Consider the following 14,775-nt stretch of genomic DNA (forward strand, 5'->3'; position numbering starts at 1 on the left):
CGATTACACAAAACCAACCAGTAGCTGACTGCTCTCCGAGTGCAGTGGTTCGTGCCCCGCAAGTACCCTGCCTTCGCATTCCGTCTCACTGACGGCACCAAGCAAGGGGACAATGAGCTACGGCCGCTGAACCTACGTGATACCGAGGAAAGTGATGCAGACGCCACCAACACGGTAGCCTAAGGGCCACCTCCCAAGTAGGGCGTCATCGCAGCACAACAAGACGGGCGGCTGACATCAACACCCTTGGCTTACAGAGACTGCTTGCCTCAACAATGCAAAGTGAAAGCACAGCAGCACCAGAAGGAAGCTGCCGCCCATACATTGCCTTAGTCAGTGTCAGCCAGAAGAGGCGAGCCTGACTCACTACGCTATCCACCAAGATCAATAAAGCTGTTTCTAACTGTTAACACTGTTCTCCGAGGCCATCAAAGCTTGTTACCGCCACTAACTCGTCCCCCAGCGTGCCCAGCAGACTATGTTTATACATCTTCATGATGTGTATTCTCTGGGCACTCCAGTCTTCAAAGATAACAACACCCATGTTCACAGAACTGCACGAATTCGTTCCATCTTTGGCGAACTCTCAAACACCTTAAGGTATTTTGACTGGCCCACTATATCTTCCTATCTTAATCCCGTAGAAGACGTCTGGGTCTCTTTGGAACAGCAGCTGAAACACACCAGCCGACATCTCCACAATTTGGTAGCTATAGGCTCTAATTATCAATGAGTCGCTACAATTGGATACGGAAAATGTGAAGAATTTCGTGGACTCTCTTCTTCTCTGATCTTTATCGCAATAGTGAAAGTGTTACACTGGTATGAAACTTTTCCCTCTGTGGACTGTAAAGAAATGTTTTCCCCGCCGTGGACTGTGCTTCGATATGAACCTTCCTGGTAGATTAAATCTGTGTGTCGGACCGAGACTCGAATGCGAGAGCTTTGCTTTTTCCAGACATATGGTCTACTGACTGAGCTATACAAGTGCGACTCGCCTCTTGTTCTCATAGCCTTACTTCCACCAGAAACTCGTCTTCTACCTTCCAAACTCGACAGAAGCTGGCCTGTGAAACTTGCAAGACCAGCTCTCCTGAAAGAAAGGAGACGTAGCTTAGTGACAGCCTGGGAGATGTTCCCAGAATGAAATTTTCACTCTGCAGCGAAGTGTGCGCTGATACAAAACTTCCTGGCAGATACAACTGTGAGTCACACGGAACTCGAACTCGGAATCTTTGGCCTCGTTTGTGACTAATCCATGTCTCCGCAATGTCCTTTCTTCCGGTACTGCTGGTCTTGTAGGTTTGACAGGAGAACTTCTGTGAAGTTTGGAGGCAAGGGGACGAGGTACTGGCGGAAGTGAGGCTGTGAGGACTGGTTGTCAGCCGTGCTTGGTGTAGCACAGCCGGTGGAGGCATGGTAGCTCAACGTGTTCAGTCACAGAGCTGGTTGCTCTCTGTAATAAAAAAGAAATTGATTGATCACTGATGAACATGAACAGTTTTCATGTGACGTCCGCCCCGCGCGAAGTGCGACGAACAATAAAGAACAAAATGAGAAAAAGAAGTGGGTAGGGTACGTGCCAGCGAAAGGCAAACGTCCCAAGTTCGTCTTGGTCCAGCACACAGTTTTAATCTGCCAGGAAGTTTCACTGTTACACTGTTGTAGCGTGAAGTCTCATGGGGCTGATAGGATTTTTCTCGGTATCATTGCAATGTAACGCGCTTTAAAGAGTAAATGCAGTTTTAAACAACTCAAAAATGGCTCTGAGCACTATGGGACTCAACTGCTGTGGTCATTAGTCCCCTAGAACTTAGAACTACTTAAACCTAACTAACCTAAGGACATCACACACATCCATGCCCGAGGCAGGATTCGAACCTGCGACCGCAGCAGTCGCACGGTTCCGGACTGCGCGCCTAGAACCGCGAGACCACCGCGGCCGGCAAACAACTCACCTTAAAGCCTTAGCCACAAATGGAAAGAACCTGTACATAAGCCGAGCAATCCTCTTTTTCATCGAAAATTCAAATAATTTTCGTCCCCAGCGGCGGAACTCTGCGTCTGGGTTTCGTTGAGAATTACTCTCGAGTCCGAAACCGACGGAGGCGATGATGTCGGTGGTGAACCTGGCGGCTATCTCCCGCATCTCCAGGATCTGGCCTTTCTTCGCTGGCTCCTCCAACACCTCCACCAATTCGCGCCCACAGTCTTGCATTGTCTGCAAGGAAAAAGAGACCAATGATTGCAACAGTGGTCATATGAATGCTTTCCCAGTATAAAGGGTGATTAAAAATACCGTTTACAAACGACAAACACATCGGGCATACATCAAGGATTAGTAATCACATAGCAACTAGGGATCGCAAAGGCCATCTCGGGCTATTGAATGGCATTGCAGTTATTTAGTGCAATTCTACAAATGGATACCCATTACAACTGATGCTCAAAGTTTCGTCTAGATGCATCGAGACACGCATGACATTGATGGTGTATTGAACCACGCCCTCTCTCAAAGATACCTGCTGTAACTCGAAGACATCCAGCTGCCGCTGCTATCCTGCCCAGCGGGTTCCACGGCGATGTAACAGGTGTTTCAAACATAAGGTTGCTGAGAGATCCCCGCCACCAGAAAAAAATCGACTGAGGCCAGGTAGGGTGGGCGTGGTGCCATGTGACTGGCCCACCACGACCAATCCAGGGGCGGGAAGTGTTGCTTGCAGATGTTCCTTCATTTGTCTGCTGAAATGCGCAGGGGCTCCATCACTCTGAAATCGAATTCGGCGGCTAATAGGCAGGGACAAATCATTTAGCAGGACCTCTCGCAGGAATACGAGGTACGTGCGACAATCAAGCCGGTCCTGGAGAACGTACGGACCAATTAAACAGTCTCCGACTATACCAGGCCACACGTGATGGTAGCGCCCACTCGTGTCGTTTACGAGCCCTGCTTCCTGTGTGATTAGGGATCCTTGTTGTGTGCCCAATGAGCCATGTCAATTTGTAAACGTGTTTCTGAATCACCCTGTATACCTAGCCATAGAGCTATAATCTAGCTACAACTATTTGCATCGTACATACACTAATGTTTTTGAAAATGGCAGCGCACAGAAGGAATGAACCGAATGAGTCAGTTTTGCATGGTCTGTGTATAGCAGTGTAACAGCAGTAAGCGGTTAAGCTTACATGCAAACGACGTATACTTAAGCGCGGCTAAGCGCCTTCTCGTGTGACTATAAATTTCTATTTTTCAGAACGCTTGTACAGTGAAGTTCATTCTTGGAAGAAACAAATGTATGCCTCGTAAACGTAATAGAGCAGCTCATTGAATTCGGCTCGCAAAGGGCACATCGGCTGCAATGGTAATACGTACGAGGATCCAATGAAAAGAGCAGGGTTGTTTCCAGCGATGAGCGGATAGTGGACGAACCAGTGTGGCAAGAAGAAGGGATTATCGAGATTGTATTTGTATACTCATAACGAATGTACTGCTTAGTCCATGTAACAATCTGCAATGTATTGAAGTATGTAAGGAACTGGTGTGGAGAAGATGAAATAACAGTAACATAAAACTACCTACAACTTGCCTAAAAGTAACCGTCCATAATTCTAAATATACCATTTAAAGCAAACAAAGCTATATCTAGATTTAAATATATCTTCTGCAAGCCATCGTGTTGGACATGGTGGAGGATACCTTGTTCCACTACTAGTACTTTCCTTTGCTATACCACCTGCAAACAGAGCGAAGGAACTACGATTGTATGTCTGCATAAAAGTTCCAATTTCTCTTACCTCCTGTTTATTTAAATATATGTACAACATCTCCTTTTCAAACGAACCACACTTTTCTAAAAACTCTTCTCATAAACTGAAATAGATCATACGCCTACCTTACTACTGCCCCCTGCGTGCTCACTCCTTTTCATGTCACATTGCAACATTACTGCTAGATTCTTGTATTTAATTGATGTGATAGTGTCAAGGTAAACGCTATTAATGTTGTATTCGAATATTAGACTATTTTTTTCCTAGTCATCTGCATTAGCTTATATTTTTGTACATTTAGAGCAAACTGTCATGCATTATACCTATTAAAAAAATTTTGCAGATCTCATTGTGTCCTCATACAGTCCCACAGTGACAACAGCTTCTCATACAGCACAGCTTCATCAACCAACAGCCACAGACTGCAGCTCATCCTGTCCATTAGATATTTTATGTATAGAGAAAATAATAGCAGTCCTGTTGTAAGATGACATGGTCTCCCGACCTTCATTTCTTACATATTCCGAACTCATCATCGTATTCTGCGTATCAAGACATTTCATTCGAGCCCAAACTAGGTAGGGTATAGTCAATTTTACATATTTCCATTTAATCGATATGCAAATCTAATAAATAAATCGCAAGTGTGTACCGAGATTAAAAACTCGAGGCTGGCTTCCACAAACATTCAAGACACGACGGCCACAGAAGTTTTTGTTCAGCAGGGGCAACTAGCGCACTGGAAAGTACGCAGGAGAGTGAGTTTGCATGCAGCTGCACCAGCCGGCCGGCCGACCGCCCAGGGACCAAAACAGTTTTTTGCCAGAGAAAAGGGATAATGGTGTGCGTGTTCACCTTAAAAGCAAAACACGCTGTATTCTTTGGGAGAGCCCCAGCATATGCATTTTTGACGGACCTAGTGCACAGTTTCAGAGTTCTCACAGGAGGACAGTAAACGCCTAACGCAGATGCTATATGTTTCCGGATTGGTCGGCTTAAACGGAGCGCCATTCAACCATTTGTAAGAGTAACGATGGTTGGGGGACTATTTCTGATGCAATGAGCCGGAGGAATGTGGGAAAGACAGCGGATAATATACCCTGTCGCTTTTTGCATGGAGAGGAGTCATTCCGGTGGTGCTCTTGCAGCGGGAACACGTAGCGGGAGCGAGTGCGTTCGTGCATGTACGCAGAGAGCGACGAACAAAGTCTCTACTCAGTATTGCACTGAGAGAGCACCTCTCTCGCTAGCAAATTGGAGTGAGTCGCTCACGATTAAGCGTTTCTTTACTATGTTGGCCGCGACACTTAATGGGCGGTGCGAACACAGACATAGTATTAGTTAGCGCCTGCAAGCGAACATTGAATGGAATCGCTGTCGACTGGTTATCTGATTGGTGTACCACGCCAATAGTTAGACCAAGAGCAGATAGGAGTCCATGACTTTATCAAGGCGTAGTGAGAGTTCGATTGTCGAAGGTCAGTCCAGATAGAAAGAGATAGTTTTGCAATTTTTCAGCGGCGAACGACGGAGGCAGCAGTCGTCGCAGATCATGGTATTGTGTGCTATAGCGAAGGTGAGCCTCATCTTTCCTCCATTAGAAATAACATGCTTCATTCATGTCACTCCACTACACTTCTCACACGAGAGCCTCAACCGTATTCAGAAATATTCCATTGGATAATTATTCAAGTTGAGTAGATGCAGCCATTCTGCCGAGTAAAGAACATTCTTCAAGAAAAGGGATAAAAGAGCTTTCCCACACTTTGTATACAAATTTCATTAACAGGATTCCTATCCATAAGAGGCAACCTCCAATTCCGAAAAGAACCAAGAAATTTGTGTATCAGTTTATAAATAAAAGTTTCACTTGATTTTCTCAGATTTTGCAACAAATAATACTTTCTGTTCGTTAAATGTTTTTCTTACACTAACTAGCAATACTCAAGTATCCAAGTATCCCACTAGTTATGTAAGAAATTAGAATATTTTTGTGGCTTTTCCTTACAGCGGACGATTCCAGAAGATATTTATTGCTGAAAGTTTTTCAGGCATTTCCTTTTGGCCACGTTAGGAGTGTCTGTCTGACTTCTGTAGTAGCGTGGGGTGGAAATTGCTTCTTGCAGGAGCCAAAGTGTACTTATCAGATCAATCCGTTGCGCAACTCGTCAACATAACACCCAAATACTGACACTGTCACACTGCCCTGGGGATTCTTGAGCATATTCTTGTCTCCGACGAACACTCACCATCAATGACAATGTAATTGGTTGTGTTATGTGAGAAGTCTTTGAGCCAGTCAGATATCTGGGGAACTATTACGCTCTTACCTTCGTTAATAGTCCGCAGAGGGCAACCGTGTCAGACGCTTTCTGGAAATCTTGGGATATGGAATCTATCTGGTGCCCTTCAAGCGCGATTCGCAGGAGAGCAGGTGAGAAAGCGGAAAGCTGAGTTTCGCAAGAAGGTTACCTTCCCGTCTCAGGGAAATTTATTTTATTGGACTGAGATTATGTTCAAGAATTCAGCAAAATACCGTTGTTAAGGACACTGGCCTGTCATTTCGCTTAGGATTTTGCGCTGGGCAGAGACTCACGATAAATGCAAGCTAAATAAGGGGCCCATCCCATGCAACACTCTCTGCAAAACGGAATAGGCTTTCCATTCACACCTTGCGACTTATTTGTTTTCATCTCTTTCAAAAAATGGTTCAAATGGCTCTGACCACTATGGAACTTAACTTCTGAGGTAATCAGTCGCCTACAACTTAGAACTACTTAAACCTAAGTAACCTAAGGGCATCACACACAATCATTCACGAGGCAGGATTCGAACCTGCGACCGTAGCAGTCGCGCGGTTCCAGACTGTAGCGCCTAGAACCGCTCGGTCACTCCACCGGCTTCAACTCTTTCAGTTGGTTCTATACGTCAGGAATGCCCATTTCTACATCGAGGTATAAAATGTCTTGGGATAGTGTTTTGCACATATACAGATGGCTGTAGTATCGCAAACATGAGGTAGAAAAGGGCAGTGCATTGGATTAGCTGTCGTTTGTACACAGGTGATTTACTGGAAAAGGTTTACGGCGCGATTACGGTCGCACGACGGGAATTGATAGGCTATTAATGGTAGTTGAAGCTAGACGCATGAGACACTCCATTTCGGAAATCGTTAAGGAATTCTTATTCCAGGACCCACAGTGGCGAGACTGTGCTGAGAATACTACATTTTAGGCGTTATCTCTTACCACGGACAACGCAATGGTCGACAACCTTCAATTAACGAAAGAGAACAGCGGCGTTTGTTTGGAGTTATCAGTTCTAACAGACAAGCCCCACTACCTGAAATAACCACAAAAATCAATGTGGAATGTACAACGAAGGTATTCGTTAGGAGATTACAGAGAAATTTGGTGTTAATAAGCTATGGCAGCAGATGACTGACTTGAGTGCATTTGCTAACAGCAGGACATGGCCTGCAGCACCTCTGCTGGGATCGTGATAATGTCGGTCAGACGCAAGACGACTGGAAAACCGTGATCTGGTCAAACGAGTCCTGATTTCAGTTGGTAGGAGCAGATGGTAGGGTTCGAGTATGGCGCAGACCCGACGAACCTATGGTCCCAAGTTGTCAACAAGGCACTGTGCAAACTGATGATGGCTTCATAATGGTGTAGGTTGTGCTTGCACGGAATGGAGTGAGTTCTCTGGTCCAACTGAACCGTACACTAACTATAAATGGTCGTCTTGGGCTACTTGGTGACCATTTGCAGACATTCATGAACTTGATGTTCCCAACAAACAATGTAAGTTTCATAGATGACGATGCGTCCTGTCACATGGGTAGATTGTTCGCGATTGGTTTGACGAATATTGTGGATAATTCGAGCGAATGATGAGGTCACCCATCGAACATTTATGGGTAATAATCGAGAGGTCCGTTTGTTCAAAAAATCCTGCACTGGGAACAGTTTCGCAGCTATGGACGGCTATAGGGGCAGCATGGCTCAGTATTTCTGTAAGGGACTTCTAATGACTTGTTGAGTCCATGACACATCGACTTGCTGTAGCACACCAGGCGAAATTACGTGTAACACTATATTAGTATGTACTGCAATCCCCTACGTATCGCTCACAGAGGGATCGGTGAGGACAAGATTAAAATAATTACTCCACCCATGGAGACATTCAAACACTCATTCTACGTGTGCTCTGTACTGATGCAGTAGGACATACCTTCTGTCACGTACGTCATGGAGCTTCTCGGAGTATATGTGTAGATGTACATACCAAATGGTTCAAATGGCTCTGAGCACTATGGGACTTAACATCTGAGGTCATCAGTCCCCTAGAACTTAGAACTGCTTAAACGTAACTAACCTAAGGACATTACACGCATCCATGCCGAGGCAGGATTCGAACCTGCGACCGTGGCCGTCGCGCCGTTCCAGACTGTAGCGCCTGTAACCGCTCGGCCACCCCGGCCGGCATGTAGATATCCCACGACTTTTTTTTCACCTCAGTGTATCTCCTCCACCGGGTGTCCTTAAAATGGCCAAACGACGATACGTTTGTGCTATCTTCCAGCGTGAATGATTTCATGTACGCGAAATTTAAAACTTTGGCTTTTCATTCGCGACATTTATTGCCACACCAACAGTCAACAAGTGACTGGATAGAGGAGAACCCTTCAACAGGTTTAGCTATTTTACATAGAACCACAATTTTCTCATGCCCTCTGCAAGATATTTCGTTAAGGTACGGTGTGGCATTTGTTGTATGCTTCGCGCTTCCATCTTTTTGCACACGCACGAATTTCTACAAACATCCGTTTGTCGACATTTTTCATTTATATTTCGACAGATAAAACCCGCTTCCTCAGTCTTCACGTTCGTCTGATAACCTATCAATTACGTCACTGACATGGTCGGTAGGTCACTTATTCGTCATGGTTTCCTCCAACCACTGTGCTGCGTGCACTCGTGTATAAACTCACATTGGATATTCGTCAGTAACATGTCCAGATCCTCCTCGGTTCCAGCTAGGACGTTCGAAGGCTGTGACGGTACCAAGCGGCCGCTTCACACCAAACGTATTTCTGAAATTCTGACATGTACAATACTGCAATCCTATTTGTGTTTGGTTCGGTATCTAATCTGTGGCATAAACTTCATTTCAGTCTCATCAGTGGTTTTCCGCACCACAATATTGACTAATGGTAGCTTTCACACTTCGTTGTTCGAAAGAAACGTCAGTCATTACAAGTGGCACAGACGGAATAGAATGAACAATGTGCCCATACCAGGACATGTGCACAGCCACATTTACATACATACTCAGCAAGCCAACTTTCGGTTTGTGATTTTCGAACAGCTGAGCAGAACTGAACATACTCCGACATTTCTCTCTTTACTTATTCTGATCAACACTAAACTGACACGCAATATTTTTAGCGCAACGCAACCTGACTTTCAATAATCCCTACAAAAGAATGGCCCTGACTAACAATAGCCTATACCTTTCATGAATCACTTACCTCACAAAAATCTTCGTTACTCGAACTAGTGCAATACAGCGAGCGCAAATACTGCCAGCTAAATAAAAGATTCTAACTACTGAAGTCACTAACTACTGATAGGCATAGTTAGCAAATGGAAAATTTTGATAGAGAACAATGTATTTACCTTAATAGTGTTCAAAAGTCATAATATAAAGGGAGTTACAAAAAGGTACGGCCAAACTTTCAGGAAACATTCCTCACACACAAAGAAAGAAAATATGTTATGTGGACATGTGCCCAGAAACGCTTACTTTCCATGTTAGAGCTCATTTTATTACTTCTCTTCAAATCACATTAATCATGGAATGTAAACACACAGCACAGAACATAGCAGCGTGACTTCAAACACTTTGTTACAGGAATTGTTCAAAATGTCCTCCGTTAGCGAAGATACATGCATCCACCCTCCATCGCATGGAATCCCTGATGTGCTGATACAGCCACAATACAAGCACGAAGAGTCTCTACCTTTGCTACCGGGGTTGCGTAGACAAGAGCTTTCAAATGCCCCCATAAATGAAAGTCAAGAGGGTTGAGGTCAGGAGAGCGTGGAGGCGATGGAATTGGTCCGCCTCTACCAATCCATCGGTCACCGAATCTGTTGTTGAGAAGCGTACGAACACTTCGACTGAAATGTGCAGGACCTCCATCGTGCATGAACCACAGGTTGTGTCGTACTTGTAAAGGGACATGTTCTAGCAGCACAGGTAGAGTATCCCGTATGAAATCATGATAACGTGTTCCATTGAGCTTAGGTGGTAGAACATGGGGCCCAATCAACACATCACCAACAATGCCTGTCCAAACGTTCACAGAAATGAGTCGCCTGTCAACACAAACACCGAAGTCAACATTACCTTCCTTCAATTGCGCCAACTGGCGGTGAATCGAGGAAGTACAGTACATAATGACGAAACTAAAATAAGCTCTAACATGGATATTAAGCGTTTCCGGACACATGTCCACATAACATCTTTTCTTTATTTGTGTGTGAGGAATGTTTCCTGAAAGTTTGGCCGTATCTTTTTGTAACACCCTGTATATATCAGTTCATGACATCCAGTCTTACAAGTTCACTCTCTCTGATGGACACACGTCCAGATCACCCGCTCTCAAAACTCCGCCATCTCTCTCCCCACATCCACCAGTGTTGGCGGCTCACCTCCAACTGCGCAACGCTACGCGCTGTTAACAGCCAACTGCCCAACACTACAATAGCATATATTCCAGCAATGCAAACCAGCCACAGACTGCACACAGCACAGCCAGTGATTTTCATACAGAGCGCTAGGTGACGTTACCAACATAAAAACCTGAACAGCCTACTTACACATCTTGCGCGAAATGTGCGTTGGCGGCAGTAGAATCGTTATGCAGTCAGCCTCAAACGGCCGTTCTCTAAATTTTCGCAATTGTGCCTCGCGAAAATAACGTTGTCTTCATTCCTGGGAATTTGCATTTCAGCTCACAATGATTACATGTAATATCTGCGAACTGATTGAACCTGTCAGTAACAAAGCAAAATTGTCTCGATGTCTCCCTTTATTCAGACCTAGTGGGGATCCAAAACACCTTTATAGATGAGCTGCACTTTCCTAAAATGCTCCCAATAAAACGAAAACGACCATCCGCCTTGTAGACTACCAGCTTGACGTGCTCATTCCATTCCATATCGCTTTGAAGTGTTAAGCCTAGATCCTTAATCGATGGGACTGGGTCAATCAGCTCACTACTTATGCAGTAGTTGAACCTTATATGATTTTTTCTCTACTCTCCGCGTTAGTTCGCATTTTTCTCCATTTAGAGCAGGCTGTCATTCATCAGAATTAGAAATTCTGACTAAATCATCTTGCACCCCCTAAAGTCATTCAACGACGATACCATCCCGTATACAACAAGGTCACCATCAACAGCCGTAACATGCTATTCACCCTGCCCGTCCGCGGATCACTTGATAGGACCTCGCTGCTACTTCAAGTTACGCGGTTGATAATTGACAGCGTGTGTGATGCAGTCTGTGTCACAAAGGAAAAGCAATGTTCAAATAAAGGGTTGTAGGGTCTCGGAAATACTAACTAATTCGACCCCTCGACTGCCAACATGAGATAGCTGAGATACAATCTATCCTATGCATCACAGTTAGGATGTATAAAATGGTTCAAATGGCTCTAAGACCTACGGGACTTAAGATCTGACGTCATCAGCCCCCTATACTGAGAACTACGTAAACCTAACTAACATAAGGACATCACACACACCCATGCCCGAGGCAGGATTCAAACCTGCGATCGTAGCAGCAGCACGGTTCCGGACTGAAGAGCCTAGAACCATTCGGCCACACCGGCTGGCCTACGATGTATACGTGTATATGTTCTCCAAGGATGCATTAATAAACTATAGTGGCCGGCACGGAAATAGGGCTTCAGGGTCATCTCGCCGTCTTTCAGCATTGCCAGTTTTTTTTTATAGTGATAATTTCAAATGTTTGTAAAAATTGAAACAAAGAAATTGGGCAGCTCTATTTTTAGTCTAGAATATGATGGAGTACTTTCCCGCTACAGTCTGGAACCGCGCGACCGCTACGGTCGAAGATTCGAATCCTGCCTCGGGCATGGATGTGTGTGATGTCCTTGTGTTAGTTAGGTTTAAGTAGTTCTAAGTTCTAGGGGACTGATGACCTCAGAAGTTAAGTCCCACAGTGCTCAGAGCCATTTGAAGCATTTGAAGTACTTTCCAGAAGAACATTCTCACCAGCTGCTAAGGAAAAAAATGAAGACTTACGTTATAAGAAATTTTGCAGGAAAATAATTTTTTACTTCAACCTGCGATAGTAACAGAATAACTAATGTAATTGGACTAAAATAAAATATGAACAGCCTCAAAGTTTACAGATGCATATGCTGTGTCTTTTATTTCGGTAACATGAAAATATTCTGAAAAAGAAAATACTATAACAGGTGTCAAACTGTGCTGACTGAGTAGCGAAAAATGTAGTACGTGATGAACTTTCGCGCTGTAGGATTGCGAAGGAACTTCCAGAGAGAATGTTGTTTAGAAAAATACAAAATTATTTCTGGTAACATTTCAGACGTCATCATTGTACCGTATCGCGTTCAGAGGCAAATTACTTCCGCGATATTCCGTGCGCACCGGCGGGCGTGTCGTTGTAGGGCGTCGCCAAGAGTTTTGTTTGGACGGCTCGCTTTAATATGAACAAGAATATTCGCTACTTCCCGAAAATATTTTACTGGCTGCTAATACATATCCTTCATCATTGCATCCATCGCTCAAAACTCCAATATACGCTACGTAAAAATAATTGTAGTTATTTTGAAACCAATGTTTTCACTGAAGTCGAGCAAAATATTTGATCGAAAGGCTTTGTGAAATCCAAGTTTTATCTAAATGTGCTGTAAGCCTATCATTCTCAGGACGCAATACGTGCTTGGTACACAAAAACCTTGTTCTTCCTACTGCAACGTCCCGGTCTTGTGTTACGAATTTCGCACATCATTACAGTTTCTGAATTAAAAACCAAGCGGTTGGAGAAGACAGTGCATTGAAGTGAGTGGCCAGAATAACCAATTTTATCACGGACATTACCCTGCATTTCTCTAGCCATCGGATACTGTCCTCTGTGATACTAAAGTAATACAATTCTACGTTCTAGCTTTTTGTAAAAGTCGCCAACTATCACAGATTTCTATGCTCTTCTCGGAGAAGACGTCTACTGTCAGGTAAAAACATTCTCAGTATGTCCTCTATAACTGAAATGAATAGACAAACATTTTAATCAAGTTAGCTTTTTACATAGACGGCACTTAACCTAAACTGAAGGATCTTCTGGCTTCGTGTCTTCAGATTCACTATCGCTTGTTTCAGCCAGGTGTAACTTCACAGATTCCACTATGGTGTCTCTTAAACCCTGGTTCAAGAAATCAGTTTCTTGCAGTGCTTCTGCGTGTTTATCACACTTCTCCCACTCCTGCTGAGTGACATTGCCAAGAGCTTTGTGTGTTAGCTCCTCGACATCAGCAAGTTTGAAAGTAGTACTTCTTTGCGCTACTTCTCGATTCACTCGGGCCCATATCAATTCAATGGTATTATACTGGCAGTGATACGGTACTAGACGTACCTCTTCGTGTCCCATTTCGTTTGCCAGTTGATATAATTCGTAAGTCTTTCTGGCACCTGCGATTTCTTCCTTAGATAGGAGTTCAGCCTTCGTTTCATCGACATTCTTTCTCTGTCTTGAGCCAATTCGAACGTGGCACCTTTTCTATCTGAATGGAGTGGTATCTGGCGTTATGCATCACGATAATTGACCCTTCTTCCAGAGCAGACAACAGTCGAAGAAACCAATTCTTAGCCGGCCGTGGTGGCCGAACAGTTCTAGGCGCTACAGTCTGGAACAGCGTGACCCTTCCGGTCGCAGGTTCGAATCATGCCTAGGGCATGGATGTGTGTGCTGTCCTTAGGTTAGTTAGGTTTAAGTAGTTCTAAGTTCTAGGGGACTGATGACCTCAGATTTAAGTCCCATAGTGCTCAAAGCCATTTTTTGAAACCACTTCTTAAAAATTTCTCCATTCATTTCTGAATTGTAATCGGATTGGCAAGAACTTTTCCCACCATAAAAAACAAGTTTGGCCTCTGGTACGAAGCCTGTGGTTAATGAACCAGTGTGGGCGATGATTTATCGGCCACCTCTACCAGTAAACACTTTCAAACCGCCGTTTCCTTTGGAGTCGTGCCATATATAATTATTGGTGTGGTTCTGTGAAAACACGCAAAAACTTCGCTCTTCCTGCTGCAATGTCTCTGTGTTCCATTAAGAGTTCCCATCCGCCTGTACACTTCTTGAATCGGAAACCAAGGGAGCGGAGAAGACGAAGAACGGAGGTCTCTAAGCCCGAGTATTTAATTTTTTCACGGAGGTCAGCCTGCATTTTGTTAGCCGTTGGGTCCTCTCCTTTGTCATAATATCCAAGTTCAGTTCTACGTACGAGCTATTTGTTAAAATCATCAAAGTCGGTTGATTTTCATTCACGTTCGTCTCCCTTTCTTGGAGAATCGAAACAGAATCATGTCTGGAGATTCTACCTTGACACAGATTTGCTAACACGGCCTACAGTTGACTTGGAGACACCACACGCTTTAGAAGCCAGTTTATGAATTTGCGCAAACATTTAAGTTATTCTTCGCTTCTTCATCGTCGGCCATATGAGTAAAAAACTGGAGTGCATTCGATATGGTAATTTTCGATTGTTTACGAATGTCTTTCCGCCCTTTACGCACACCAACTGGAGGACTACAACAAGTAAGCCGTTACAGCTGCATTGTTGTTCACCACCGAATACACGTCAGAGCACCTTTTTAAATGCAGTAAGACACCGAGATTAGATGTGAACACTCGATATACTTTTCAGCTGTCCTGACCTACCGCACCG

General features: G+C 44.3%; 1 protein-coding gene across 1 annotated transcript in view; it reads right to left on the reverse strand.

Moving 5' to 3' along the window:
• Positions 1-14,775, reverse strand: part of LOC126273058 (cytochrome P450 6k1-like) — a 93,073-nt gene that overhangs the window by 41,773 nt on the left and 36,525 nt on the right. Inside the window, exon 4 of the mRNA XM_049976464.1 lies at positions 1,959-2,221. Within this exon, the coding sequence (XP_049832421.1) occupies positions 1,959-2,221 (263 nt within the window). The remainder of the gene's footprint in view (positions 1-1,958; positions 2,222-14,775) is intronic.

Source organism: Schistocerca gregaria, chromosome 5, assembly GCF_023897955.1.
Source record: "Schistocerca gregaria isolate iqSchGreg1 chromosome 5, iqSchGreg1.2, whole genome shotgun sequence".
Lineage (NCBI taxonomy): Eukaryota > Metazoa > Arthropoda > Insecta > Orthoptera > Acrididae > Schistocerca > Schistocerca gregaria.